Below are 27,998 nucleotides of genomic sequence, written 5' to 3'. Positions count from 1 at the left end.
CCCACTCTCCCACCCTGATCAGGTCCCACGGGGAACCTCAGGGCGGCACCATGTCCCAGGCCACCACCTGCCTCAAGGTGAGCATTCATCCCTATCCCTCTCTTACGGGCCACCCCCTCCTTTGCCGGGATTTAACCCTTTACATCTGACTGTCCCACCCTTCCAGCAGCAGGGGGATGGCGGGGAGAGCCCCCCACCGCTGCCATCACCGCCAGGATCCTCACACATTTTCCCTCCGGAGACGCTGTTCCGACAGGCAGGTGGGGTCACCTACCGCATCCCGGCCCTGCTCTACGTGCCCCCGGATGATTCCTTCCTGGCCTTTGCCGAGAAGCGCTCCTCGGCCCGGGACGAGGATGCCAAGTACCTGGTGCTGCGGCGGGGCCGCCGGCACGGCTCCTCGGTCAAGGTAAACGCCGCGGGCTGCAGGAGCCCGAGGTGGGCGCGATGCCGGGGGGCTCCCGAGGCTGAGCCCCTTCTCCTTCCTGCCGGCAGTGGGGTCCCACGGAGGAGCTGTCGGCGCTGGCGCTGCCCGGCCACCGCACCATGAGCCCCTGTCCCCTCTACGACGCCAGGAGCGGCACCGTCTTCCTCTTCTGCATCTGCGTGGAGCAGGGCAGGACTGAGCGGCGCCAGATCTGGAGCGGCTGCAGCGCCGCCCGCCTCTGCCTGGCCAGCAGCGCGGACGGCGGCCGCGGCTGGAGCGCGCTGCGGGACGTGACGGACGAGGCCATCGGCGCCGACCTGTCCCGCTGGGCCACCTTCGCCGTGGGGCCGGGCCACGGCGTGCAGCTGGACTCGGGGCGCCTGGTGGTGCCCGCCTACACCTACTACGTGCACGGCTGCCTGTGCGGGGCCCTGCGGCTGCCCTGCTTCACCCGCCAGCACTCGTTCGTCTTCTACAGCGACGACGGCGGGCGCCGCTGGCACAAGGGCGCGCTGCTGGGCGGCGAGCGGACGGGCGAGTGCCAGGTGGCGGAGATCCGCGGCCCCGGGCCGCCCGTGCTGTACTGCAGCGCCCGGGCGCCGCGGGGCTGCCGGGCCGTGGCGCTCAGCACCGACCGCGGGCTGCGCTTCGAGCGGGCGGCGCCGTGCGCGGCCCTGGGCGAGCCGCCGCGGGGCTGCCAGGGCAGCGTGGTCAGCTTCGCCCGCTCCGCCGCCGCCGGGGCGCCCTCCTGGCTGCTCTACTCGCACCCCACCGACCGGCACCGCCGCCGCGACCTGGGCCTCTACGTGAACCCCTCGCCGCCGGACGGGGCGGGCTGGCGGCGGCCCTGGCTGCTGCACGCCGGGCCGGCCGGCTACTCCGACCTGGCCGTGTGCCCCGGCGGCCTCTTCGGCTGCTTGTTCGAGTGCGGCGCCAGCAGCGCCTGCGAGGAAATCGCCTTCTGCCTCTTCACCCTGGAGCCCTCCGGCGAGCAGGAGCTCAAGGCTTCCTAAAATAGACCCGTGTTTGTCAGCGCGGCCGCTCCTGAGCGCTCGGCAGTGCCGAGACCTCACCAGGACACCGCATCCTGTACACATCGTGTACCTTTTATTTAATTATGTCTTTTAATCACCCGTCAGATGTTGTCGGTGACCTGCGGCAGTGGAGGGAGGATCTGCTCTGGCTTGGCCAAGGGGGATGCCAGCACAGCACACCAAATGCCGCTGCTCCTCCAAAAATCAGCATTTTTCACCTGGTAGCAGCTGAAAAGCAGAAGGTGCCAGCAAGAGCAGCTGATTCCCCAAGGAAAAAGAACCCAGGAATCTTGGTTTAGTTTAAAATATTCCAGTTCCTGTGTTCCTGCAGGTGGCAGAGGATTCCCAGTTTTTACCATTTTTTATGCTGCTTCCTTCACTTGACTGCTTTAGACTGAGTTTCTCCTGGCCCCCTGGGCAAAGCGCTCGAATCTTGATTGGGGGCAAGGGGAGAGAATGTTGGGGAGTGTTTCGTTCTGCTCCATAGGGAACAGCTTGTAGCATCCCGACAGTGACAGAGACCTCACATCCCCGTGCTGCTGTCAAATAAAATTCTCCCAAAACACGTGAAATCCAGTCCATACAGGGAAGATCCCAACGGCGCTGGCCCTGCCCCAAAAAGATGCGGGATGGCCCCAAGCACGGCACCTCCCACTCCATCCTGGTGCTGTTCTGTGCTCGGAGAGGCGGCAGGGGGGCAGACAGGATGGGCAGAAGATCAAATCGAGACGGGCACAGGCAGGATGTGGGCAGGGACGGGCAGGATGGGGCCAAGATGGAATGGGGACAGGCAGGATGGGGCCAGGTAAGGACAGAAGGCAAAATGGCAACAGACAGGAGCGGGCAGGCAGGATGAAGCCGAGGACAGAGCAGGATGGGGCCAGGAGAGAACGGGGAGAGGGGCAGGGACAGGCAGGATGAGGCTGGGGCAGGACGGGGACAGACGAGAGGGGGACAAGCAGGGTAGGGACAGAGGGGCAGACTGGAATGGGGACAGGGACAAGCAGACCGGGGAGCAGCCCCACACCGCCCTCCCAGCCAGCGTGGCGGATCCGGGGCCCCCCACCCCTTTTCCCCCCAAAGGCGGAGCCTCTCCGCCCCTTTTCCCCCGCTTCTCCCGGCGGCGGCGGCGGCCGGATGCGGGCGCTGGGGCTCGGGGCGCGGCTGGCACCGGGGGTGCGGGGGGCACTGCTGGGGCTGTGGGGTCACTGCTGGGAGTAGGGGCGCTGGAGGTACTGGGGAGACTAGGAACGGTGCTGGGACTGGAGGGACTTGGAGCGCTCGGGATTCGGCGGGCTCTGGGGCACGGGAGGTGCCGGGCGTTCTCGGAGCCCTGGGGGCGCTGGGGGCACTGGGGGCGCTGGGGGCGCTGGGGGTGCTGGGGGCGCTGCTGGCGCTGCTGCCGCCCCCCGCCCCGGCCGAGACCTTCTCCGCGATGCTGAGCGTGCGGGCAGCGCTGGGCGCCGAGCGCCGCCTGCTCCGCCGGCTCCGCTCCTACCTGCGCGACGAGAGCTCCCGCCTGCGCCTCCTCCGCAGGTACCGGCACCCCGACCGCAGCCGCGGCCCCCCAGCCGCGCATCCCGGCCCGGCCCCAGGCGTGCGTGGTTCCCTGGCTGCCAGGAGGGGTTAGCCCATCCCCACCTCCCCCAAAGCTCCCAGTTTTGGGGGGTGGCACTAAATAAGAGGGTGGTGGGAGGACGGGAAGCTGAGACTGGACATGGCTCAGGCCCCCTTCCCCCGGCTGTGCCCCAGGAGGGGGACGTGGCCCCCAGCCATGGGGATCTGCATCACAGCATGCCCAAGGCACGGACCATGCCCACAGACCCAATTTTTAGGCTGGGTCACACAGTCCCTCAGCTCTGGCTCGGCCAAAGTGGACACTGAGGCAAAGCTGCCCAGCAATAGGGGTGTCAGCACCAAGGAACACCAAAGTGTCCTCCCGTGGGTGCCTTGCAGGTTCTATGAGAAGGTCCAGGCACTGCACCAGGACCCCGAGGCCTCGGTGGACAACCCCTTGCTGGCCTTCAGCCTCATCAAGCGCCTCCACTCGGACTGGCCCAACGTCATCTACAACGACGAGGCCGCTAGGAACACCCAGGGTACCCACCGAGGGGAGGATGCCCGGCCTCGTGTCCCCTCTGTCACCTGGGCAGAGCCAGGAGGTGGTGGGGAGAGGATGGAGGAGCAGGAGAACAGATGGAAGGGTGGAACATGTGGAGGGGAAGGGTCGATGGGATGGAGGAGCAGGATGTGGAGTCCCCAGGGAAAAGAGCTGATAAGGGTGACTGCACCTCATCATTTCATTTACCCCCCCATGTCTTTCCCCCCCTGCAGAGCTCCATGCTGGGCTCAGGGAGATGGAGCAGGAGCTGCCTGGAGCCGAGGACCTGGAGGGGGCGGCCCGGGCGCTGATGAGGCTGCAGGACGTGTACGCCCTGAGCGTCAAGGGCCTGGCCAGCGGCGTGTTCCAGAGAGCCGGGCAGCCGCCCCTCTACAGCCCCGGCCGGCGCGCCCCCCTCTCTGCCGACGACTGCTTCCACGTGGGAAAGGTCAGGGAGAGCCCCACGGCCCCCACAAAGCCTCCCCAGCCTGCTGGGGTGCTGCCTCCACAGGGATGGGCTCGGGGGTTTCTTCCCATGGGGTGGGATGGAAGCACAGGTGCAAACAGGGATGGAGATTGAGGTGGGGATGGAACGCGAAAGGAAGGGATGGGATGGGACGGGGCGGGATGGCCCAGCTGGCAGGTGCAGGTGATGTGCTGCCCCGCAGGTGGCCTATGACACAGGTGACTATTACCACTCCATTGTGTGGCTGGAGGAGGCTGTCAGACTCTTCCGCCTCTCCTACGGCAGCTGGAACCTGGAGGACCGGAGCAGCCTGGAGGATGCTCTGGACCATCTGGCCTTCTCCTACTTCATGGTACAGCCACGAGTCCCCTCCCCATGCCCAGTGTCCGGCAGAGCCAAACCAGGGGCGGGAGGATGGATGCTGATGGGGTCTCCACTCCCCCACCCAGGCTGGAAACATCTCGCACGCCTTGAGCCTCTCCAGGGAGTTCCTCCGCTACGGTATGTGGGACAACCCTGGATGCAGCAGGAAAAGGGAAAAGATTTTGGGATGTCCCCATCACCTCTGCATGGCAACAGCCTCCCTCACCCTTTTCTTGCCCCCATCTGGGGTAATTCTCCAGGGAAGGGGGTTGATGGGGGTGCTGCCCTCTGGGTGACACCACCTCCCCAGCAGATCCCAGAAACCAAAGGGTGTCCAGGAATGTGGCCAAGTACAAGAAGCTGCTGGAGACGGGGACAGGGACAGGCACCAGGCCCCTGCAGCGCCCCAACAGCACCCTCCTGCAGAGCCGTGACGCCTACGAGGAGCTGTGCCAGCGCCCCAGGGCACAGGTGGGACTGGCAGGGCTGCTGGGGTCCCACAGCACCTCTGGAGTCCCCCCTCACGCCCTCCTTGGTCCTCTTCCCCCCCAGGCAGCCCCAGAGCAGCTCCTGCACCTCGGCTGCTCCTACGAGACCAACGGCAGCCCCTTCCTGCTCCTGCAGCCCGCCAAGAAGGAGATGGTCCGGACCCAGCCCCACGTGGCTCTGTACCACGATTTCATCACCGACGCTGAGGCTGAGACTATCAAGGGGTTGGCAGGGCCCTGGGTGAGCCCTCCCTGTCCCCAGGGATGTCCCTTTCCTGCAGCAGGAGATCATGACCCAGGGTGAATGCAGAGACAGGAGGGGTTTTAAGGCCAAAGCCTCCTCCAGGGAGTTCAGATGGGACGGGGCTTGGAACAACCTTGTCTAGATGAAGGTGTCCCTGCCTATGGCAGGTCATGGAATGGGATGATCTTGGAAGGCCCCTCCCAACCCAAACCACTCTAGGATTAGATGAGACCCTGGGGATGATGACCCCAGTTCCATGCGAGTCTTTTGAGTCCCCCAAAAGACTTTTTGGAAGAAACCAGGTCCAAATGCACCTAAACAACTTCCCAACCAGGCCTGACTTGGTGACTCCACCTGCTGCCACTGCTTCCCTCACCCCAGTGAGACACCTTGGGGTGGGACAACCAGCTGCCACAAACCCACCACGGCCCCTGCTTGGTGTGAGGGTCCCCATGTGTGGCAACATGCGTCCCCCATGTGTCCCTCAGCTGCAGAGATCCGTGGTGGCCTCTGGGGAGAAGCAGCAGAAAGCAGAGTACCGGATAAGCAAGAGGTAGCGGCCTCCCTCCCTCATCCTCCATGGCCACCTCTGGGGTGGCAGCATGGCCGTGCTGGGAGGCCTGGCTCCTCCAGCAGTGCCCTGCGGGTGAAGCCCAGCCCCACATTAATGGGGGGGCTGATGTGAGGTGTCCCACAGCGCGTGGCTGAAGAACACGGCCGACCCCGTGGTGCAGGCCCTGGAGCGGCGCATGGCCGCCCTCACGGGCCTGGACCTGCGGCCGCCCTACGCCGAGCACCTGCAGGTGGTCAACTACGGCCTGGGAGGCCACTACGAGCCACACTTCGACCATGCCACGGTCAGGGAGCTGGGGGCGCCGGGGGGACACCCAGGGGGACTCCTGGGGTGGACTCAGGGGTGGGCCCTGGGACATTCCTGGACATGGGCCCTGGGATGCTCCTGATGGTGCTGCTGGGATGGTGCCCAAGGGAAGGCCCCGAATGTCCCCGGGGGTGTCCCCATGGCGATCCCAAGGTTATTCCCTGAGATGTTCCTAGTGATGCACCCTGGCATGGCCCCTGGCAGGGGTGGGATGGATGGTCCCAGGATGCTGATCCCTGGGTGGGTGCCTGGGGTATCCCTGGGGAGGGAGAGAGAAGGGAGAAGAGGGATTTTCTGTGGGGGAACAGCTTGGCGCTGCTGGGGTGTGAGGGGCCTCTGGCTGAGCTGTGTCAGGGCAGCACTGACCATGCCCACCTCCCATCCTGGAGCAGTCCATGAAGAGCCCCCTGTACAGAATGAAGTCGGGCAACAGGATCGCCACAATCATGATCTACGTGAGTCCCCCCCCATTTCCAGGCCTGGAGGGATGAGCCTGGCTTGGCCCTCAGGGGATGGGGTGGGTGAGGGCAGCCCTAAAACACTGGAGTGTGTGGGAAGTGCCAACATCTGTGGAGTGTTCAGGAGCTTGTGCTGTGCCAAAGTGGGGAACAGAGCTGGGGCCCAACGGAGGTTTTGTGCCTCAGTTTCCCTGTGCAAAGGAGCACCACAGGGAAGGGGGGACCAAGGCTCCTATTTTTGCTCTTTTTCCAGCTGAGTGCAGTGGAGGCTGGAGGCTCCACTGCTTTCATCTATGCCAACTTCAGCGTGCCCGTGGTCAAGGTGAGGGCTCGTGTGGAACCGCTGGGAGCAGGGAAGGGAGGGTGCTGCCCTCTGTATCCCAGCTCCTTCAGGGAGTTGTGGTCAAGACTCTCCTGATGCCAAGCCCCAACCCCAGGCTCCCTAATCTGTATTGGGGTGCCAAAATTCACTCTTGGGCATCCCAGCTCCGTTTTGGGGTACCAAACCCATCTCTGCTCCACAGAATGCAGCCCTTTTCTGGTGGAACCTGCGGAGGAACGGGAATGGTGACGGGGACACCCTCCACGCCGGCTGCCCCGTCCTGGCCGGGGACAAGTGGGGTGAGAGATGCTACCAGGGCTCACCCCAGGGTGACACGGGGCTGGAGGGACAGCTCCACCAACGGGGAGGCAAGAGGGGCTGGGAATGCACAAATACCCTGGACAACAGGGGGAAAGTTCCCCGATACCAGCACAAGATTAGAGAAAGGTGCCAAGGGAAGGGAACACACATGGGTGTCCTTGTCCTTGTCCCTTCCAGTGGCCAATAAGTGGATCCATGAGCATGGGCAGGAGTTCCGGCGGCCGTGCAGCGCTGACCCTCAGGACTGAGCCGCCCTGGGACCACAGATGTGACATCTGATGTGACATCCGCAGGTGGCAAAGCCACCCCAGCACAGCATCTCAGCATCTCCCCAAGGGCAGAGTAAGGGAGAGAAGGGGGCAGCAGCAGAGCAGGGCACGATCAGGAGGGGCGTTTGCTCAACCACAGCCAAACTGGGTGGAAATAAAGTCTTTTATAAACCGGAGTCTGTTCTGTGGTGCCAAACCCTATCCCTGCGGCTCCTATCTGTTTTGGAATGCCTAAATCCAGTCTCCGGGAGAAGGCAGCTCCTTCCAGCCAGCCCCATCGTCCCGGCGAGTTTCCTATTCCCTGATCCTCGCTCTGAGCCCAGCGATACCCGCTGTAGTTCCCTATTTCCTGGCCCTCGCTCCGTGCCCAGCGATGGTGACGGGGAGCCCCAGGGATTCCCGGGTCCCCCCGCGGCCCTTCCCGCTGCCTCCCTGCCCGCTGCTCCGCGGGGTGTGCGGACCGAGCTCCCTCCCTCAGCCCGCTGAGCGAGCCTGGGCTTTGCTAGCCTCGCCAGCACGGTTGGCTTCGGGTTTCTTTTTCCTTTCCCTGGCCTAGGAGACTGTGGGAGCAATCCAGCAATCCTTCGGCCGTTTTTTTTTTAATTTTTTCCCCGAGCTGTTGGGTTCGGTTTTGGCCCAAGATCGCAGAGCCGGCGGGAGGAGCATCGGCCGGGGACGGGAGGGGCCGGCCCGGCCCGGCCCCAAACTCGGCCCAGCCGAGCCAACCGTAGGAAGGACCGGAGATCCAGCGGCATCGTCTGCAGTGACGAGGGGACGCCGCCATAAATCCACAGGTTCCCTGTGTTTAGCCCGAGGTGCTGGGTGCCCCCTTTGTGTTCCCCTTCCCCGGGACGGGAGCCGCCGCCATTTTCTTCCCTCCCCACCACAATGCGGCCTTTGTGGGCTTTTCCCCCTTTCCTGGGATTTTGTTCTGTTTTGTTGGGAGTTTTTTGTTCGTTTTGCTTTGGTATGCTTTGGTTTGTTTCGTTTTGTTTGTTTCGTTTCGTTTCATTTAATTTCATTGTGTTTATATCCAGCGTGTGTGTGTGTGTGGGGGGGGGGGGGGGCAGTGGGTTACGGTCGGACAATTCAATATCTAGCATTTATTCAGTTTCTTTTTCCTGTGCCGTGTGGGCACTCTAGGAATAAACGATTGGGTTTTTTTTTCACTTTCACCCATTGCTGTTAACCTCCTATTGGCAGAAAGGGATTGTTCCCCTTTCTTTAGAGGAAACACTCCTTCCAGAGCGTTTTTCTCCTTAATTTGTTTCTAAACCGAGACACTCATCTAGGTGACATTTGAATGAGATTCAGGTCTTCCAGGATGGAAACCCAGCTTTCCAGAGATCACCATATCACCTTCTGGCCTGGCAAAGGGAAGGGACAGAAATCGGGGAGGGAGATAAACCAGAAGGCAGAGCTCTCCCGAGGCTCTCCTTGCTTTGGGGTCAGAAATGCGCGTTTATCACTCCTTGGCTGTGTTCATCCAGCCTGGATTAACCCTTCCATGGGCACACAGGGATGGGGCTGAGCTGCAGGGAGCATCTGGGCAGAACAGAGGCTCCAGCAGCCCTTTGGAGCTGTTAAACCTGCCGGAATGTAAAACAGCCTGCAAGACTTCCCGTTTATCCCAATTCCAGTCAGGAACAAGCAGAGAAGGCTGAACAGAGCACAGGTTACTCACCAGCCCATTTATTACTTCCAGATGTTTCTGCACATATGGGAGTCATTGGTCACAGGAAGGAGGGGGAAAAGTGAAAGCTATGGCTAAATTCCCCACACTGGGGTGCAGGGAAGGGATGGAGGAGCATTTTGGATTACAAGAAGCTTCCATGAGTCACCAGAAAAACCCAATGGTTGGGTCTGGTGCAGGAACAGCTGGATCAACCCCCTTCCTCCACAGGCTGCTCCAAGGAGCCCAAGTATCTATCTCAGCTAAAGGGAAAGCAGGAGTTCCTACTCCAGGCTTTTCACAAATGCTTTATTTGTAGGCGAGGGAGATGGACACAGAACAGGACAAGACCAGGATGAGGCTGACACGAGACACGGCTCTCCAGAGAACTGACACACGGACACAGTGCTGAGGGGGCAGCACTGTCAGACAGACAGACGGATGGACAGCACAAACAAGGGATGCGGCTTTGGGCAACACAAAGGGCACTTCCAGCCTGTAAGCAGAGCACCAGGCTCGGGGACAGGTGGGACAATGCAGCAGGGACAGGGGTTCTTGGCAGTGAAAAGCCATAAACTCAAGCTTGTGACCTTGCCTAAAGAGGCAGGTCTGGATTTCCAACACTGTGGATTACCAGTTCAAACCAGTGGTTGCCAGGCACTCCACACAGCCCTTTTCCCAGGCCTTCCTGCTCCCAAAAGAAAAGGCAGTAGTGGAGAAGAGGAAAAATGTCAGTGCTGAAGTCACAGAATCAGAATAATTTGGGTATGGACCAAACTTAAAGCCCATCAAGTGCCACCCCTGCCATGGCAGGGACACCTCCCACTGTCCCAGGTGCTCCAAGCCCCATCCAGCCTGGCCTTGGGCACTGCCAGGGATCCAGGGGCAGCCACAGCTGCTCTGGGCACCCTGTGCCAGGGCCTAGATTGTACAAAAACTTCTTCCTAACACCCAATAGACCCTCCTGGGGGGATTCTCCAAGGTCTGTGTTGCCCAGCTCCACCTTTTGCAAGTCATTTGCACTGCTTGCAAATCATAAACACGTGGAAGCAGGGCTGGAAGGGCCTTCCTCAGGTTGTCCAAGGCAAAAGGGGAAAAATAACAATTTTACCTACTGCCGCCTCACCCCTGTCAATCTGAGGGGAAAATTCTGGCTGGACAGTCCCAGGCCTCAGTTTAATTCCTTCCTCAAGGGCTGATTTATTCAAAGCAAGAGTACCTGCTTTGGCAATACAGGAAATAATATTTTTCCAACAATCCCAATGCTCCAGTCATCTGTAAATCCCTGATGGCTTTGTCCAGTACATATAATCTGGCAAAACCCATCCTAGGTCTCAGACATTTATTTATTTACTTTATTCAATTGAAAGGAAGCCTGCAACAGACCAGCATCCCAAAATGCATCTCCTGCTCCTGCCAAACCTTGGGATCCTTCATTGGCAAGGATCCTCAATCCAACAAGTGAAACAAGACCAAGAGAGGTTTCTAAGAAATCAAAAGGCTGCAGGAAAAATACAAAGCTGGGAATTTTGGGGAGGAATTTCCCTGTTTCTCATAAGCCAGAGAGAAGACTCCTTCTCTCTGCAGTTACTTTTACCACAGCCTGTGTATCCTTCACCAAGTGCCATTTATCCCAGCCTGCAGCCCCCTGGAAACTGCAGCAGGAGCCTTAATACTCCTCAGACAAAAGCCCAGTCTCAAAAATGTGCATGGCTTGACAGAGCTGAAAGGAATTTCCCTTCCACCCACCCCCAGGGTGCTGCTGCTGTCCCTGGAATCCATCCTTTTGATCCAGCCCCACACGAGTCCCAGAACAGCCACCTGGGCAGGGCTGGGAGCTGGCACGGAGCAACGCACCGGTCACTTCAACAGGCTCTTGAAATATTTATTTTCTTTTCACTCACTCAGTGTTAACAGCAAAACAGAATCCCAGGCAGCGCACAGGATTGCAGGAATCATTCCTTTCCCAGTGGTGCTTCTGCAGAACACAGAACTGGCTGGCTTTCCACGGAGGGTTCTGCTCGCTCCGGCTTTCTGACGAGCTCACAAATCAGAGGGATAACCGAGGAATGCTCACTCCAAGTCAGGCTCTCCAAGTTACTTCACCACGCAGGAATGTGACTCACCAGAGCATTCACAGCATGATCCCGGGAAGTGAGACTGGACAGACACGCTGCAGTAGTTCATCCCTAACAACCTGAACCAAGGAGTCTCCTGCAAAAGGGGCTTTTGGCCATTCTGGGGACACGGCTGCGGAAAGAACTGTTTTGCATCTTGACTACTGAAGATCCATGGAATCCATCAGGAACTAGACCAGGGTGGAATTACACCAAACCAATGAATCGACACGGTGACTCACAGAGGGGAGTGCAGAGAGCCACCAATTGCTCCTGTCACACCTGAGTGCCCAAAGTGCCAGGAGGGCATTCCTCTCTGCAATGAGGCTGTCCTGTCTCAAATCCAGGCACTTCCCAGCCTGATGTGTCAGGGAAGGGACAGGGAGCAAGGCCACCACGGCTGCCGTGCCCGGTGAGTCACAGCTTTGTCCCACCTGCACCTCTCAAGTGCCAAGGATTCCTGATGGCTCTTGTCATGGGATGCACAGGGCAGCTCCCAAATCACCACAGAACTTTGCCTTGGCAGAGCAGGGTTAAAATCATCGGACAGCAGCAAGGGGTTATGGACACCAGGCAAAAAAAAAAAGGGGTTTCACACATCCACCAGCAAAATATTGAGGAAAACTGCTCCAAAACATGTCTGCTCTTACACTCAAAAGTAACTCTTAGGTGAAAGCAAGCCCAGGAGCTGTCTGTGGATAACTGAACCCTGAAGAAAAGCTCTCTGTGCACATGGAATTCTGGAAGGCAGGTAGCGAAATGAACCAGGAAGCAACAGTGGAAACAGGGTCCTTCCTCTAATACTGGGGAGAACAGCTGCCTACACATCAGCAGGACTGACTCCAAGCTCTCCCAGGGTTCTTCCTACAGCCCATTCCATGTTTTTCCATCCCAAAGGCGCTGATCTCTGCCCAGCTGTGTGTGGCAGCTACAAGAAGGGAAGGACAAACACGTTCCAGGGGCAGAAAAAAGACAAACTGCCTGTTGACCACATTGTCCCTGCTGCTCTTGGGTCTTCCCCATAAAGGCAGGTTCAGAGTCCTGTGGATGTGTCTGTAGTAGATGGAGTTATTCAGGCTCTTCTTCTCAGAGAGGACTTGAAGCGAGCACTTCACAAACTGCAAGGCTCTGAAATGGAGCTCACAGTCCCCCTCTTGCCTTTTTGGTTCACAATCCCATCCAGCTTTGCACAGGAAAGTGGCCTCCAGGCTTTTCCCACAGCTTAACCCCTAAGGCTGGCGCTGGTGAGATGGAACCTGAGCTCCCAATGAAGCCAATTCCTCGTCTGCTTTAGGGGAAAAAGAAGTGTATGTATAACACCCAAATCTGAGGGGCACTTCCAAGATGATCCAGTGACTCCACGGAGAAATCCTGAAGCCTTTGGCTGTGCTGCAATGCCCTCGGTGGATCTGCACTGCCAACAGCCCTTCTGCAGCTGGGTCCAAGGAAGCCTGAGCATCGGTGGAGATGGTATGGCTGACTACATGGGATTCCAGGAGGTCTTTCCTTGTGGCAGCAGAGAGGAGGATCCCAGTTCCAAGGGCCTGAAGAGCTTTTCATGGTCTTCCGTAGAAGCTGCTTCCCAGCAAGGAAGTCCCTAGGAATTTAGATATTCTGGAGAGCTAGTTCTAGGGGATGAATCTCACACCAACTTCTCACTGCTGCTGGACTGGGAGATGAGAGGATATGGATACATCACAGTGGCCTCTGGTGCAGTTTATTTACAATGGGAATCAGTGCTGGAGAACACTGGGATATTAACAAGCAGGAAACACACTAGGAGGCAAAAAAGAGAATGGAAGAAAGACTCCATGTTAGCATCAAGGTATTCTCTGCAAACTCTGTGACAACCTAAATTTAGCTGTAAAGTCCTTAGGTCTTCTCACTCTCTCCCTGTTCAGACATCAACCTACACTATCAAGCTTATCAATCACACCCTTCTCTCACTGCCTGGCTGATCACAGGGGCCTGGCCTCCACAGGCCACTGCGATAAGAAAACACATGAGATAAGTATGGAGAGTCTGCAGAGTGAAGCACTCAGCTTTACCTGCCTCATCTCACCAGTATTTCTTGGCCAAGGGAGTGTGATGCAAGTTGTTTCCACAACATAGGGCCTTGGTTACTTAATGAAATATTATTTAAGCTAACTGCCATAAAATTTATCATTTTGCTTTCTGGCAGGCTATAAAGAAAGAAATCTGCTTTGCTCCTCCCTTCCCAGGAAGGAGGTTTCATCAGCACATGTAAATATGTGAGAAATGTAAAAGGAACACAAACACTGAATGTATTAGTGGCTGTGATTCCGAGCTGTTTGTTTATCTGTGGTTTTCAGCACCAGGCTAAAATTCCAGCCTCCCACCTCGAGAGCCAGACAGGCAGTGAGAGCAGGAGCCCTGCTCAGGGACACAGCTCCATGGAGCCTTACCACTGGAATCCACCAATGGGCTCTGTAAACCTGTGACGGATCAGGAACGTTGCAACAGCTTCAGCAACCTGAGAGAAGGGGAAAAACAGCTCAGGATTTAAAGGGACACAAAGAGAAGACAAAACCCAGTCAGTTTTCAAAGCCTGCAGTATTTCCAACAACAGTTCACACCCTCAGGAGTCTGTTGCTGAACTGTTTGCTCCTTTAAAACAAGAGCTCTGTGTAAGACACTTCCAGCTTTACTCTGACACTGAAGCCTGCCATCAAGAAGTGACCAAACCTTTTCTCCACCCATTTCAGTAATTCTAAGTTTAGCAGGGAGAAAAGGTAAATTAGAATGCAAGACAGTAACCTGGAATGGTTTGGGTTGGGAGGAACAGTAAAGCTCATCCATTTCCAACACCTGCCATGGGCAGGGACACCTTCCACTACACCAGGCTGCTCCAAGCCCCATCCAGCCTGGTCAACATTGCTCAGAATGTATAAAAACCAGTAACAGCTTAAGAACTGAGTATGTCTAGATAGAAATACCTATTTCAGACTGGTAAAGTGAAGCACAGAAAGGCTGAGTTTTAACAGAGCTGTCAGTGCAGAATGAGCTTTAAAACCAGATGTGCTCCCAACCACAGCCTCCACTGTCTGCACCACATTCCTGCTTCCATCTGGACAGAAACCCCAGCAGTGCCCAGAAGCAGCACTGCTCTGTCAGAGCTGCTGCAGGAACATTTGGTTTCTATTTGGAAAATGTGAGCCACCCAACTCAACAGAACACAGACGAACCCCTAAAGCTGCAGCTTAGTGCAGTGGATAGTGGGGAACTGCTTAAGGAAGGGAGGAGAAATCCACACTCCTCATGGGTGGAATTAGGTACATCACCACGAGCCTGGGAGTTAAATCCATAGCCCAGCCCTGTGGCATGTAACATCTTATCCAGGGCTTTCCAGACAGCTGAAAAATCCAAGCTGCTTATGAAATCCAGTTGTGGTGCAGAAGATGCCCCAGAAGTATGATCTCTGCTGCGTGGTAAGGAACAGATCCTTTTCTGCATTTCAGATTGTGGCTTATTGTAGCTTCAACCCCATGGTGGGGCTCACCTTGTCCGGAGCATCCTCATGGACTGCGTGGCCACACTGTGGGAGGACCTGCATCTGGAACTTCCCTGTGGATCGAGAGAGTCAGCACACGGATCTCACGCTCTGCACCTACTGGCCTCACTAAGTGCAGCTGGAAAAGAGGCCCCAGGGACGGCAGGAAGCCTCAGCAGACTCCACACCGTGCACAGCCCGTGGTCTCCAAAGGAAACATGGACCAGCGGCTTCATTCACCTTCTCCAGGTGTAACTGGAACAGGTTCCCAGGAGCTAAAATAGAGCTGAACTTCTCAGAGCTTCTCAATGCAGGCAAGTGTCAGAGTTAGAACTCTCACCAGATTTACCTTAAGATAACATTTATCCTGCTATCCAGTACCACTTTCCAGTACTGGTTGCTCTGGAAGGCTGGCATGGGGGGAAAAAACCCAACCCAAACCCCAAAACATGAATGAAGGTGCTTAATCTTGGTCTGCTGTCTGTCAGAAACACTGGGAGATGGGACAATTTGGAGTGATCCCAGGTGTTCTAGCTAGGAACATCAGGGATGTAGCTACAAAGGGAAAAAATGGATCAGAAAGAAGCCCTCACAGGCAATCATTCTGATCCAAGAGAAGTGTAGCAGCTCCACTGCTGGGAGCACTGAACACTGCATTGAACAATGCCCACAGCAGCAGCCCTTTGAACTGAACCTTTCCCTCCTCACCTTCCCCACCTTTCCTTGACCACAGCAGGAGAACACTATGGCCTGGATGAATTCTTTAACGCCCATTTGTTTGGATATTGACTGTACCCATAGCAACAAGCTGTCATGCAAAAAGAGCATTATGGTAAGGCTGAAGTCGCAATATTAAATATTTACCTTGCATCTGCCCAATGGTCAGATCTTTATCCAGCCTGTCAACACCTACAAGCAAATAAACAAATAATAACAGTAAACAAATGTTTTGGAGAACAGCCAGAGAGAACACCATTCTCTGAGCCAGGCTTTTCTCTCTATTTTAAAAGATACATTAGCTTGGAAAACAGAAAATAAACACCTCTGACACCCAGACAAGGGCATTTCACTGCTGCACTTTGAGAGAGTAAAGTTACAGGAAAGAAACACAGCCAAAAAATGCAAGAGCACACCCCTCCCTACTACTTAAAAGGATATTTACAAAAGGTATTTGCTATTAAGGTACATAAAGTGCTTACAGCTGTATTTGACTTTCACTGGAGAAGTTCAGATCACACCACACTATTTTAGGAGACACAGAAGCCCAGGTATTCCCAGGAACCACTGCAGCCCAATGCTGACCCTGTGCTCTAAAATGCAAGTGTGACCTCACTGAAGTGCACCCCAGGACTGGGAGGGACACGTACCAGCTAGAAGCAAAAGCTTTGGAGTGGGACAGCTGAGGAAGAGGTTGGATAAACCCCTGAACCAGCCATCCCAGTACTTCTCTGTTTTGGCCAGCTCGATTCGCCACGTGTATAAATGCTCCTTCTTTGTCTGCAGGGAGGAGAGAGAGCTCTGTGTTACTGATCAGTAAAACAGCAGAAAGAACACCAACCCAGGGAGCCACCTGGAAATGCATAAATACACAGATATAAAAAATAAAACAATACTGGCTCCCTCTGGTGGATTACACACTTCTAGGGATGACCCTCCTTGCTTCTACATCTCTCTCCAAATCAAAGTACATGAGCCGGGAACAAGAAAGTCAGCAAGAGCTACACCAAGAGGAGAAGAGCCTGCAGGATTCAGGGCAATCAATTTGCTATTTTTTACTGACACAAATAGCTCACAAATTGCCTGAACATTTGGCCTTGGCTCCCATCCAGTTTTCTCTCCCTGGAGTGGCTCCCTTTCATATCAGAATGATTTGGATAACCACAGGTGACAGCTCTTGCAGGGGAAGCTGAAAACACAGTAACAAGTTCCCAACCTCTGTGTCATCCTCTTTCTTCCTTTTGTTGACAGAGCCTCCTCCTTCCTCATCCTCGTCCTCCTCCTCTTCCTCAATAATTCCCTCTACTATGGCTTTAGGGCATTCAGGACTGGCTGCCTCTTCACACCTGAGAAAATAAAATCAGAAACTGATTCCCTGACAAAAGGAAAAAATCCAAACCAAAACACCAGCCAGGATTAAACCATAGGTGTTCAGCAATTTTTTTGCTTGAAGAAATACTCATTTTCAAGTGCACTTATGTAGAAATGGTGTTGTAAAACAGAAAAAAAAAAATTTAAAATTATAAATGAAATAAACCAAAGGCCACCTACTGTTTGACTTGACCGACCATAGAAACTCTGGCAGATTCGAGATTTCTTATCTGTCCACTTTTTACGCTATGGAAAAAAAAATCAGAAGATAGAAATATTTACTGAAGGCCCAGAAAGAGGAGTTAAACTCCTCTACATCTCAGGACTTCCCCAAAGTATCCCCAAAGCTCCTGCTGTGAAACTGAACAGAGGGGCTCAAGCTAAACTTTTGCAAACCTCCCGTCGTGACTGTAACTGAGAAGAGAAAGAGGGAGAAGTTTTAATGGTGAAACAGGGTTAAACCCGTGTCAGGGGGCTGGGACAGGGCCTGTAAACAGCCAAATTATATAAACTTTGTTTCCTTTGGGAGTCAGGCTATACAGACAAGTGATTCCAGAGACCAAGCTTTACCTCCACTCAATGGCATTCTCAAGTGACTTGAATGTTTTGGGACGACTCCTTAGGAAGTTCTGCATGCTGTTTAAGGCATCCATGGCAGTACCTAAAAGCAAATGGCATCATCTTCATCATCTTCATGGCATCTGATGAAATTATTGCCACATCCCTCTACACAAAACTGGCTGCAACAGCCTCACAGAGAGCTGGAGCTCCCCAGTGATCTAATGCTGCTAAGCAAAGTACAGATTAGTATTTCTAAGCCAACAGTCATATTGGGAAATTGCTTTTTGAACAGGTAGGATGTTCAGACAGTAAGAGAAAGCAGCAATCATTTATCAGCAGCAATCATTACGGCAAAAGCCACCCTCTTCCCCATCAAGAAAGTGTTTCAAAGAAATCAGTGCCATGGTCTAGGTGACACAGTGGTGGTAGGTCATAAGTTTGGCTCAGTGATCTCCAAAGTCTTTTCCAACCTAGCTGATCCTCTGATTCTGTGACATTAGCGAGAAAAAGGCAAACAGAGGGAGAGTACACCTGGCAAAAGGAAAAGGGGAAGGAGAAGGAGAAGGAGAAGGAGGAGGAGGAGGAGAAGGAGAAGGAGAAGGAGAAGGAGAAGGAGAAGGAGAAGGAGAAGGAGAAGGAGAAGGAGAAGGAGAAGGAGAAGGAGAAGGAGAAGGAGAAGGAGAAGGAGAAGGAGAAGGAGAAGGAGAAGGAGAAGGAGAAGGAGAAGGAGAAGGAGAAGGAGGGGTCACACTGGGAAGATTTTTGTGCACGCAGGATCTGCAAGGAGGACGGAGTGGGTTCCAAGACAGGACAAACCCTGGAGTGTGGGGGATGTGGGGCAGGGAGGAGGGCTGGCAGGGGCGGGCACACTCACCCTCCACGACGTCGATCATGCAGAGCCCCAGCAGGCTGGGCAGCAGGTTGGCCGCGGCGGTGTGCACGGCGATGGCGCCGCCCATGCTGTGCCCGATCAGCATGATGGGCGGCGGCAGGTCCCCGTAGAGCGCCTCCACCACGCTGCCCACGTCCCTGCAGCGCAGCACACACGCCTGGCACCCCAGCAGGGACACAGCCTGCACGGGAGCGCCCTCACACCCCGTCTGACCCCCGGGCTGCACACAGCTTTTCCCCCGTCACTGCTGCAAAGCGGGAAACCCTGGACACCCGTGCCATTTCTCCTTCTGTTAACAGAATCCTCACTTAAAAGATGCTAATTGAAAAGATGTTCAAGCAACCTGGTCTAGTGGAAGGTGTCCCTGCCCATGTGGATGAAATTTGCAGTCACTTCCAGCCCAAATTCTGTGATTCCTTGTAGAAAATATTTTAGGCTGACACTTGCTAGTGGGACCGTTAAATAAAAGGTGAGAAAAAGCTGTCAAATCATCTTGCATGGAAGCACAAACCAAGAAGTTCATTGTTCTTAAAAGAAGAGATTGGAATTAGAGAGAGAAAAATAACTGGGCCCTGCTGACCATGGAAAAGATGAACAACACTGAGCATGAGCAAAAAGATTGAGACTCTCTGTGAGCACAGACAGGCAAGGGGCAATTTCCCCACCCTTCCCAAAAGGTATGTCCTGTTAAACCGAAGCTGTCACTTCCTGACACTTTTCCCAGGATGGGAAAGCTGGCTGGTATGATCCCCAAACCCCAGAACAGCAGCAGAGCTCACAGCAGAAATCTCCTGAAGAGCAGTTTAAAGACACCCCCCAGCTGGCTTTCCTGACTACAACCATGCAGAGGAGCCTGAGAACTGAGCAATTTTTATTGGAAAAAATTATTCCATTCCTATTGAAAATGGAAAACAAGTGAAAAAATGAACAGGTTGACCAGCTTGTCTGCTCTGCTAGAGAAAATTGCTTGAGGATTTGACTTAAAAGAAAAACAGGAACACCACCTGTAATTTAAGGCTCCTATTTAAAAGATACTCAGGACTAAGTTTCAAGCTCATTGCTAAGAAGAGGGGAAGGTTTCAAAACAAAAGGAACTTGCTTTCCCCCCACAGCAGTGCTGCTCCAGATCTGAAATATTCTAATTATTTAATCCAGCATCTCAGGACAGTTACACATCAGGATCTGACAAGGCATAAGCAGCAGGAATAAGGTATACAATGGAAGTCAGAATACATTTCACACATGGCCTCCCCTCAACAAACCAAGTGGATTTGTCCATGGGAAGGTTACAAAATCCTTCATCATTTAGTTGTAGTCACAGCAAAGAGTCTCTTTGTACTAAATATGGGCAGAACATAATGTGCTTAGCAGTGGGTATTTGCTTTTCTTACAGTTTTGTCAAGAGGGGGATGGATTTGCATGCCAAAGCGGGTCATGACAGTTTGAAAAAGCAGTTTTATGATTGAAAATCCTGTGTCTGTGACCCAGACTTCAGGGGTGTTACCAGGCCGGTGTGGGCCCGCCCTGAGCACTCACCCCAGGGGTGAGGAAGAGTCACACTGGTGATTCAGACTAAAATACCCCATGGATGTCTAAAGGAAGCATTCCACCTCTCTTAGGAGCTCCTCAGCATGTGGCAGGTTTAAAGTGCTCACTGTTTAAAAACTCGGGGTACTGGGAGAACAACTCCAGCTCTTGGCATCTGGCTCAGCTGGGAGGGACAGCATTTCAAACTGTCCCAGAATGGAAGGAAAGGAGGGGCAACTACCAGAATCATGTGAAATTCATCTTCCAGCTCCTCTGAATGAAGGCTGTGTGCCCTCAAGTAGTTTATTGTTCAGCCAAGGAGAGAAGGGGAGGTTTGTGAAAAGGGAAATGAGCATAAGTTTCCTTACTTTGCCATAGTCTCTGCAGACAGATCTTCAGGATTCCTTACTTTTGTTTCTCCTGAAAAAAACCCAACCCAAGTTAAGTTCTCTTAAGCTGAATAACTTCAGGCCCCCTCAGGACTTAGAGCAGTGATGGTACAAAGCTTTTAGGCACAGATATGAAGAGCAATCCTACTGCAATGAACGTGAATAATTAAGAAACACAGAATTAGCAGGAACACTCGGTACTTTGGGTAGGAAACACTGCCCGCAACGGTGTTCTTTATGGATCTTAAAATGAAAGAGCAGTCCTCACTTCTCATGGCAAGGACCACTTAGAGGTTATGGAAATATGAAAGATGGCTTGGTGGAAGGAAGCAGTCCACCACTGTCTCAAGCAGAAGTTCAGGGGGTCTCAGCTTCTGACAGAAGCCACTCTTCCATCCCTGCTTTTGAATCAAAATTGGGATGCCTTAAGGATGCTTTTCTAGTCGTCCTGAGAGGGATTCATTGCATCTCCTTAAAAAATGGGAGCGTGTAACACGCTGGTTTGAGCCCAGATTTATTTCTTTGCCTTACCATGGCCTCGGAGGTCTAAGGCCACAATCCTACACTGGATCCTGCTGATGATTGCAGACTGCAAGGAGAGACAGAGAGAACACTGTTTGCAAAGTGGGATTAGCAGCAACAAGCAGTTGCAGCAACAAACAGAGCAGCAGCTTTACTTACAGTAAACACAGCCCAGGACAGGGCAGAGTGGCCTCCACCGTGCAGCAGCAGCAAGACAGGCCCCTCCAAGCCACTTTTGTAAATTCGAAAAGTGTATGAACAGTTAAGGACATTTCTCTGAGCTTCTTCAAGGCAGCAGAATGGATTTTGGAGCTTGCAATATCGAACAGTACTTTATTTCTACCCTTCATTTATCTGACCAAGCATTATGGGATGTTCAAGCATTACCTGGACAAAAATGTAACTCAGTTTAAGCTTCAAGAGTTGTATTCCTGCTGCCCAGGTTTTCTCCCCCTCTTTAATTCTCTTATCCCCTGTCCTCTTCTCCCTGGGCACAACAGGGAAGCGAACTAAGAGAAAACTAGAAATCCATTAGGAAAAAAGATGGAGAGTTATTTCTACACAGGCAAAATACTGAGAGGGCAAGGGAATGGTTTTAAACCAGAAAAAGGGAGATTTAGATTAAATGTTCATAAGAAATTCTTCCCTGTGAGGGTGGGCAGGCCCTGGCACAGGGTGCCCAGAGGATTGCCTCTGGATCTCTGGCAGTGCCCAAGGCCAGGTTGGACTTTGGGGCTTGGAACAGCCTGGGACAGTGGGAGGTGTCCCTGCCCATAGCTGTTGGAAACACTTTTTAAAAATTATAAAAAATTAAATTTAATTTAATTTAAAATTATTACTAAAGAAGTAATATTGGGAATTAGCCTTGCTAGGCACAGTTAAACTGTCAGCCTACAAGGGATAGTTCTGGTTACTGACACTGAACCCTGCAGGAGACATAATGGAAGATGAGAAGGAACACATGAAAAAGCTGAGGAGCCCAAATAAACTAAACAAAATGTGATACCTCCCCCATAATCTCTGAGATTATGACAAATTCAATTTGAGGAAAGAAAAAAGGATATATCCTTGCCGGTTTCATTTTCTACCACAACGTCCTCCATAGACTCGAAGTACTGGCTCCAAAGCACTGGTGAAAAATCACGCTTTCTTCCAGGGCTGCAAGACAGAAAAATCCCATAAGAAAGAGTTATTTTTAAAGTCTTGCACTGAAATTGGCATCCAGGCCTCCTCTCACTGAAGAGAACACGCTGGTGTTACACAACAGCTCAGACTGGAAGCAAACGGCGCATCAGTGAAGTGCCCACACAACCACAATATCCAGAGTTTTACTGTCAGTGAAGGAATCCTCCCCTAATTGTTGCTCCTATTGAGGACATGCAGTGGATACAGAGAAAAGAGTATTTTCCTCATCGAGTAATTCCAAGGAAGACTGAGCAATGGTGATTTGGACTACTCAGACCCAAGCCAAGGGAAAATAAACAGAACAGTGATACTGTCCCAGTGCCACCTCCGAGTCTGCAGTGAGCCACAGGCAAAAGGTGCCCAGCTGACAAACCCATTTATTTTTTGCTTCCTTCAAAAGGTACAGCTGTGCCCTCTCCTTGTACCACCATTACAGACAAAAGGCTCTGCAATCAGAATTTTCCTGATGACTCAGTTGATGCAGAATTTGCTTCTCGGGCTGGTATTTACTCAGTAAGGCTGAAAGAGTAGTGCTTAATTTTGGAAGTGGCATAATTAGGCTCAATTCTAGCCAGGATACAGGATGAGTAACAGTGCACCATTTTAACCATGTTTTTGCACTTCAGCTCTTCTGGGGGAGGCAGGCAGGCAGCACAGAATATTAAAATCAAGCATGGGCATGAGGGGTGAAAGACCTTCAGAGCAGAAAAATCCCTGCTGAAGAAGTTTCTCCTGAATTCTTGGCTTCCTAAAGAAATAGAAAATAACACACAAAGCAGCTTTTCAATTTTGCAGAAACAAAATTTCTGTTTCCCCTGGTGTTTCTAGGATATGAAACATAAACCAGCCACCCCCTGAATGGACCAAATTCCCTCCTGTGGGTTTCCAGACTTCTTGTTAAATCTCAATTAAATAAAATGAGAAGTCACACACCTACATAAATCCAGAAAATATTAATCTCCTTTACCACCTCAGCCTAATCTCATCCTCTGATCAAGGAAAAAAAGATCACAGTCAAAGCTTAATTTTTCCCTGGAAGCCATCCCAGCCCTGATCACATGCTCTCTCCATACCAGTTCTGGTTCTTTCTGGAGAGGGAGAGAACTGCCCACAGCTTGGATGATTTCCCCTCTCTGGGTTTTGAATAGGTAGGATGTGCAGCTAGTGAAAATAAATTCCTTCACCCTCTCAAAATGCAGCATTTCAGCTGCAGCCAGGCTTTTGCACAGCATGTTGCAGCTGCTTTGGGGTTCCACTGCCCTGGGCAGCTCCAGGAGATCAGCACATGCTGTCACCTGCCTGGCCACAGCCCTTCCCACCTGATCCATAAATGTGGTGGGCAGCAGGAACGCCCTGGTGGCCCAGCCCTGGCACTGCTGTGGCACCAGGAATCTGTAGGGGCAGAATAAATGTGCTGCTTTCCACAAAATCCCAGGTGACCACAGAGGGCTGAGCAAAAACATTTCTCCAAAGAAAAGAATCCTTGATTTTGAGTTTTTCTAGAGCTGCTTTTTTTTAGTGGAGCATCAACACACATTCAGAATTAGGAAGGTGCCAAATAAACAGCAGCTGTGGTTTTGCACCTTCCTATGTTGAAGTCATATTTTGCTGACCATTATTTAAGCTGACAGAACTAACTAATAGCTTTTTAAAGTATCCAGCAAACCAAAACAGAAATGGATCTGACATAATAACTTTTCTAGACTGATCCTTAAACTCCAAGCTAGCATATTAAACTGGAATTACAAAACAAATACTGGGCACCCTCTGTTTTATGCTATTGTGCCGTTTGTCCTCTTTATCCTTAGGATGCCCACATGGCTCACCAAATCTCTCCCCAATTTTTGAAGGGGTTTTCTTTCAGGTATTTTCCTAAAATTAAAAAAAAAAAAAAAAAGTTGCCCCAAGCAGAAGGAACCATTTTCAGAAAGTCCTTTTTCTGCTGAGAGCCCCTATTTAAAACTACTAAAGCAAATATAGAACAAGTGCATGAATCAGGAGATTTCGTTCTCACATCATATTTGAACCCAAGCAAATCAAACATCATCTACAAGCACAAACTGCCACGGCTGACAAGTTGTATTTAGAAATTCTAAAAATTGACAAGGACAGTATCTTAAGTTCTGCCTTAGAGATGCTGAATACATTAAATGTTTTTTTTATTGAAAGGATTCCAAGGGGGAAAAGTGGATTAAAAAGGAAAAAATGAGTAGGAATTGTCATGATTGAATTACACAGATCTGATCCAGTCATGTCCTTCTGGATAATTAAAAGATCTTCGGAGATTGTACGTGATTTTTACTCACACACTGGAAAGGAACAGCAAACTGACTTTTACTTTTAAATCCCATCCAGGTGCTTAACTCTGAATGAGCCACGAGTAAAAAGCAAAAGGCAAAAAACAGGACAGGAAATGCAGAAGCTGCTACAGCTGTTGGGATCTGCTGCCGTGGGAGGTGACTTCACAAATTCTATTATTTTATTTCCCCACAGAACACAGAGTCAGGCCATAAGCCTGATTGTGTTTTGTTTTGTGACTTTGATTTTGTTTTTGGTTTTCATCTGTGGAGCAATTTGAAGGAATCAGTTGCAATTCCCAACACAGCCTTGGCCATGAGCGCTCCTTAAAGGAATGGGCACGGAATTCCTCGCGGAGGCTGAGTTTCACATATTGCCTGAGCCAAAGAGAAGCTCCAGCCTCCTTTGGAAAGGGCCTTTTGGAACCATCATTTCTGCTGCAGAGCACTTAAATCCAGGGAGCAGAGGACTGTGCTGGCAAAGCAGGAACTGATGCCACGTGCCACGAAGCGCACTGAAATCCCAGCACACATCCCATGCTCCTGCAAAACCCACTCCAAACCATGTCAGAGGAGCCAGGCTGGGTGTCAGGGAGAATTCCCTCCCCAAAGGGCTGCCCAGTGAGTCCCCAGCCCTGCAGGGACTGGCAGCCGTGTGCATGTGGCACTGGGGACGTGGGGCAGAGCTGGGGGAAAGGTTGGACTCCAAGATCTTGGGGGGCTTTTCCAGCCTGAACCATTCCATGATTCAGTTTGCTTCGGCCACTTTGACTTCCCAAATGACTCTCCCACAGAGAGACATAAGGAAGTGCTTGTACTGAAAAAATAGCAAGAATAAATTTTAAAGAAAAAGCTAGGAACACGTTTATTTTCACAGATTTAAATGCAGCAACAGGTGCCATGTTTTTAGGAACTACTGAAACACACATTAACCTTTTAACAGCATATTGCCAAAGAATGTAAGACTTTATTTAAGTTAGGGAGTTCTCAGTAAATTCTATTTTTCTGTAGCAATCTCACATGCTTGACCCTCTGCTTCTCAAGATCTGCTTTCAGCTACACCACAGTCACATTAAGATGACCTGCATGGTGGAAAAAAAGGGAATAAAAAGAAAGTGCCCCACACACCAGTCAGAGGATTTAGCCATGGAAAACTCAAGTTGCTGGCATTCTTGGATATTAAGGTTAAACCCATTTTTTTAAAAGCCTGGCTTGCAACTCAAGAAACTGAAAGCACAGAAATAAATCACGTTTATAAATGCGAGATGCTTAATGCAGCAAATAAACATTTTCTACGTTTAGTTATTTTTGTTCCCTGTAGAAGTTAGAATTGTGAAGGACTATTTCAGAGCAGCCCTGCACATCTGCCAGCACTGTAAATCACACTGTGTTTTCCCTGTGCAACTAATCCCTTTCTCTTTTGGTGGAATTCTCTTCAGGGGGAATCTTGCACTTGTTTGAACAGAACTGAACTTAGGAAAGGATAAGCTCAGCTTAAGATGAAATTTCTATCCCACTCCCTCTTGTCTCCTTTTCACAGAATCCCAGGCCCCTCTGGATGAGGCCATTCCATGCTGGATGTGCAGCATCTCCCAAACAGGAGCATCACCTGTAAAGGGATTTACTGGGTGGCAGAGGGGAAATCAAACCACAACATGATTATGAACTACTCCCCACTGCTTCCAAGGGAAAATTCCAGGGTAATTCCTGATCCTTAACCACAGCACTGGATTTTGTTTCACTCATAATCATTTCCCTGACAGTGTTTAAAACCTTGTATGTATGGTAAGAGAGGAAAAATTATATAAATTAATACGTTACACCCTTGGACACTGGTCAAACTTCTCCCACAGCTCCCAAAATGTGCTCTCAACCCCTGCTTAAGAGATTAAAGAGTATCCCAGACTTTTCCATCATCTCGAAATGCAGATTTAAGCAGGGATTAAAGTCACTTGGCAGTCACTTCACATGGGTGCCTGCGGCTGAGAAATCCCGTTCCACAGAATCATGGAATGTTCTGACTTGGAAAGGGACCCCCAAAAGGACCACCAAAGTCCAGCTGCAGGTGAGGAATTCAGCTCCTGAGAATTTCCACACACCTCTCCCCCAGCCACAGCCTGAGGTACCACCCAGACATGGTGCTGGACCCTTCCTGCAAGCACTGATGGCAAAAGCACCGGGAGGAGAGGGCCGGAGAGCTGATCCCAGCACCTTCCCAGCCGGAGGGTGCGCTGGGCACTGGTGCCTCTGCGGCTGGAGAAGCCTGATCCAGGTGTCACCCTCCTGGAACACGGGGAAGCAGGACCAACCCTCCCTCCAGACCCCCTAAGAATGACCGTGCCCCCTTCCCGATCCCCCAGGACCGTTCCCTGTCCAAATCCCCCAGGACAAGATCCCCTCTGTCCAGATCCCCCGATAATGACCATTCCCTGTCTCGATCCCCCAGTAGTGACCATTCCCTGTCCAGATCTCCCAGTAATGACAATTCCCTGTCCCGATACCCCGAAAATGACCATTCCTGTCTAGATCCCCCGATAATGACCATTCCCTGTCCAGATCTCCCAAAAATGACAAATCCCAGTCCCGATCTCCCGATAATAACCATTCCCTGTCCAGATCACCCAGTAATGATCATTCCCTGTCCAGACCCGGAATACCGTGCCTCCCTTCCTGGCAGATCCCCCCAGTAAAGACCCCCGGTCCCTCCGGACACCCAGCCCGACCCCCCGCCCTGCAGAGCCTCCGCTCCGCCGTCACCTCTCCCCCGAGCTCCCCCCGCTCTCCGCATCCGCCCCTGCCCTTCCTCCGCCTACCCCATGCGCATCTTGGACCCGGACTGGCCGCCGCCGCCGGGCAACGGGGGCCGAGGCGGGAGGCGGCCCAGATGCAGCTGCTTCTCCAGGGCCGACATGACAGCCGGGAACGCACCGGGAACAGCGGGACCCCCGAGAGCGCCGCCCCCGCCCCTCCGCGCCGGAAGCGGCTCCGCCAACAGCGCCGCCGCGTGGCGCCGAGCGCGCCCGCCCGCCCGCAGGGCACCCAGGGAAACGTAGTCCGGCCCCCGCCGCCGTGCGAGGCGGGACGCGGGGCAGCACGGGAGCTGTAGTCCCCGCCGCCGTGCCCGCGGGGCAGCACGGGAGCAGTAGTCCCCGCCGCCGCGGCGGTTGCCGGGCGGGAGGCGCGGGCGGGAGGCGCGGGCGGGATGCGGCGGAGGGGAGGTGCGCGGCGGGACGGGCGGCACCGCGGGGCTCGGGGGGCACGGCGGGGACAGAGGCGTGCGGCGGTGGGGCGGGGAGCGGCGCGGTGCCGGGGGGATGTACGGGCCGCTGACGCCGCCTGTCCCCGCAGGTCCCGGTGATCCCGCCGCCGCTGCCGCCAGCCTGCCGCCGCTGGTGCGGGGCCCGGCGCGCTGCTGGCTGCGCTGCTCCGTGCCCCGCGTGCTGTGGGCCGGCCCGCAGCCCGCCGCCGTGGTGCGGCTGCGCTGGTGGGGCGAGAGCTCGGGCGGCACCGTGCTGCAGCCCGCCGGCCGGGCCGGGCAGCCCGCGGGCCGCACCTGCGCCCGCTTCGCCGTGCGCTGCGGGCCCCGGCAGCTCGCCGCGTACCTGGCAGGTACGGACACGCCGGGACACCGCGCTGGGACCGCGCCGGGCGGCGGGACGGGGGCCCGGGTGTGCCGGGGCAGGGCAGGCGGGGCGTCCGGAGCGGTTTGTTCGCGGGCAGGGCGGAACGGGCTGGCCTGGGCATGGTAAGCCATTCATTCCCCTCCAGCAGTGGTAAGCCGTTCATTCCCCTTTGTCCTGCCCTAAGCGTTCCTTTCCTGCGAATCCTTCTTCCAAATACTTATTCATCCTGGGAATCCTTGTT

General features: G+C 53.3%; 4 protein-coding genes across 4 annotated transcripts in view; 3 read left to right on the top strand and 1 right to left on the bottom strand.

Annotated features, from left to right (window-relative positions):
- Positions 1-27: 27 nt before the first annotated feature.
- Positions 28-1,999, top strand: NEU3 (neuraminidase 3). Its single transcript, XM_058800218.1, has 3 exons — positions 28-77; positions 170-409; positions 496-1,999. The coding sequence occupies exons 1-3, from the start codon at positions 51-53 to the stop codon at positions 1,438-1,440; spliced, it is 1,212 nt and encodes a 403-aa protein (XP_058656201.1). The 5' UTR covers positions 28-50; the 3' UTR covers positions 1,441-1,999.
- Positions 2,000-2,083: 84 nt separating this feature from the next.
- Positions 2,084-7,470, top strand: P4HA3 (prolyl 4-hydroxylase subunit alpha 3). The gene is made up of 15 exons (XM_058823165.1): positions 2,084-2,266; positions 2,545-2,637; positions 2,774-2,997; positions 3,418-3,560; positions 3,796-4,010; positions 4,231-4,380; positions 4,478-4,529; positions 4,705-4,862; positions 4,944-5,120; positions 5,612-5,676; positions 5,821-5,980; positions 6,396-6,458; positions 6,715-6,783; positions 6,986-7,082; positions 7,282-7,470. The coding sequence occupies exons 1-15, from the start codon at positions 2,084-2,086 to the stop codon at positions 7,350-7,352; spliced, it is 1,920 nt and encodes a 639-aa protein (XP_058679148.1). The 3' UTR covers positions 7,353-7,470.
- A 2,903-nt stretch (positions 7,471-10,373) lies between these two features.
- PPME1 (protein phosphatase methylesterase 1) lies at positions 10,374-27,095 on the bottom strand. The gene is made up of 14 exons (XM_058822725.1): positions 26,948-27,095; positions 21,717-21,810; positions 20,812-20,904; positions 20,662-20,719; positions 20,110-20,161; positions 18,197-18,351; positions 17,332-17,422; positions 16,942-17,007; positions 16,607-16,736; positions 16,041-16,170; positions 15,538-15,582; positions 14,683-14,747; positions 13,589-13,656; positions 10,374-12,938 (listed from the first exon to the last, which is right to left on the bottom strand). The coding sequence occupies exons 1-14, from the start codon at positions 27,043-27,045 to the stop codon at positions 12,920-12,922; spliced, it is 1,164 nt and encodes a 387-aa protein (XP_058678708.1). The 5' UTR covers positions 27,046-27,095; the 3' UTR covers positions 10,374-12,919.
- Positions 27,019-27,998, top strand: part of C2CD3 (C2 domain containing 3 centriole elongation regulator) — a 36,858-nt gene continuing 35,878 nt past the window's right edge. The window contains 4 exon segments of the mRNA XM_058822737.1: positions 27,019-27,088; positions 27,091-27,251; positions 27,313-27,352; positions 27,483-27,743. Of these exon segments, the coding sequence (XP_058678720.1) occupies positions 27,019-27,088; positions 27,091-27,251; positions 27,313-27,352; positions 27,483-27,743 (532 nt within the window).

Source organism: Ammospiza caudacuta, chromosome 2 (genome assembly GCF_027887145.1).
Source record: "Ammospiza caudacuta isolate bAmmCau1 chromosome 2, bAmmCau1.pri, whole genome shotgun sequence".
NCBI classification, from domain to species: domain Eukaryota; kingdom Metazoa; phylum Chordata; class Aves; order Passeriformes; family Passerellidae; genus Ammospiza; species Ammospiza caudacuta.
This window is presented reverse-complemented; position numbering and strand designations above follow the sequence as displayed.

Excerpts from the sequence above, each read along its gene's own strand:
- NEU3 (XM_058800218.1), top strand. The coding sequence starts at position 51 with ATGTCCCAGGCCACCACCTGCCTCAAG. Across the intron at positions 78-169 it reads AGGCCACCACCTGCCTCAAG|CAGGGGGATGGCGGGGAGAG; the intron begins GTGAGCATTCAT and ends CCCTTCCAGCAG. Across the intron at positions 410-495 it reads GGCACGGCTCCTCGGTCAAG|TGGGGTCCCACGGAGGAGCT; the intron begins GTAAACGCCGCG and ends TCCTGCCGGCAG.
- P4HA3 (XM_058823165.1), top strand. The coding sequence starts at position 2,084 with ATGCGGGATGGCCCCAAGCACGGCACCTCCCACTCCATCCTGGTGCTG. Across the intron at positions 2,998-3,417 it reads CGCCTGCGCCTCCTCCGCAG|GTTCTATGAGAAGGTCCAGG; the intron begins GTACCGGCACCC and ends GGTGCCTTGCAG. Across the intron at positions 6,459-6,714 it reads TCGCCACAATCATGATCTAC|CTGAGTGCAGTGGAGGCTGG; the intron begins GTGAGTCCCCCC and ends CTCTTTTTCCAG.
- PPME1 (XM_058822725.1), bottom strand. The coding sequence starts at position 27,045 with ATGTCGGCCCTGGAGAAGCAGCTGCATCTGGGCCGCCTCCCGCCTCGG. Across the intron at positions 20,720-20,811 it reads TGTCCTGGGCTGTGTTTACT|TCTGCAATCATCAGCAGGAT; the intron begins GTAAGTAAAGCT and ends CTCTCCTTGCAG. Across the intron at positions 16,171-16,606 it reads AGAAAGAGGATGACACAGAG|ACAAAGAAGGAGCATTTATA; the intron begins GTTGGGAACTTG and ends TCCTCCCTGCAG.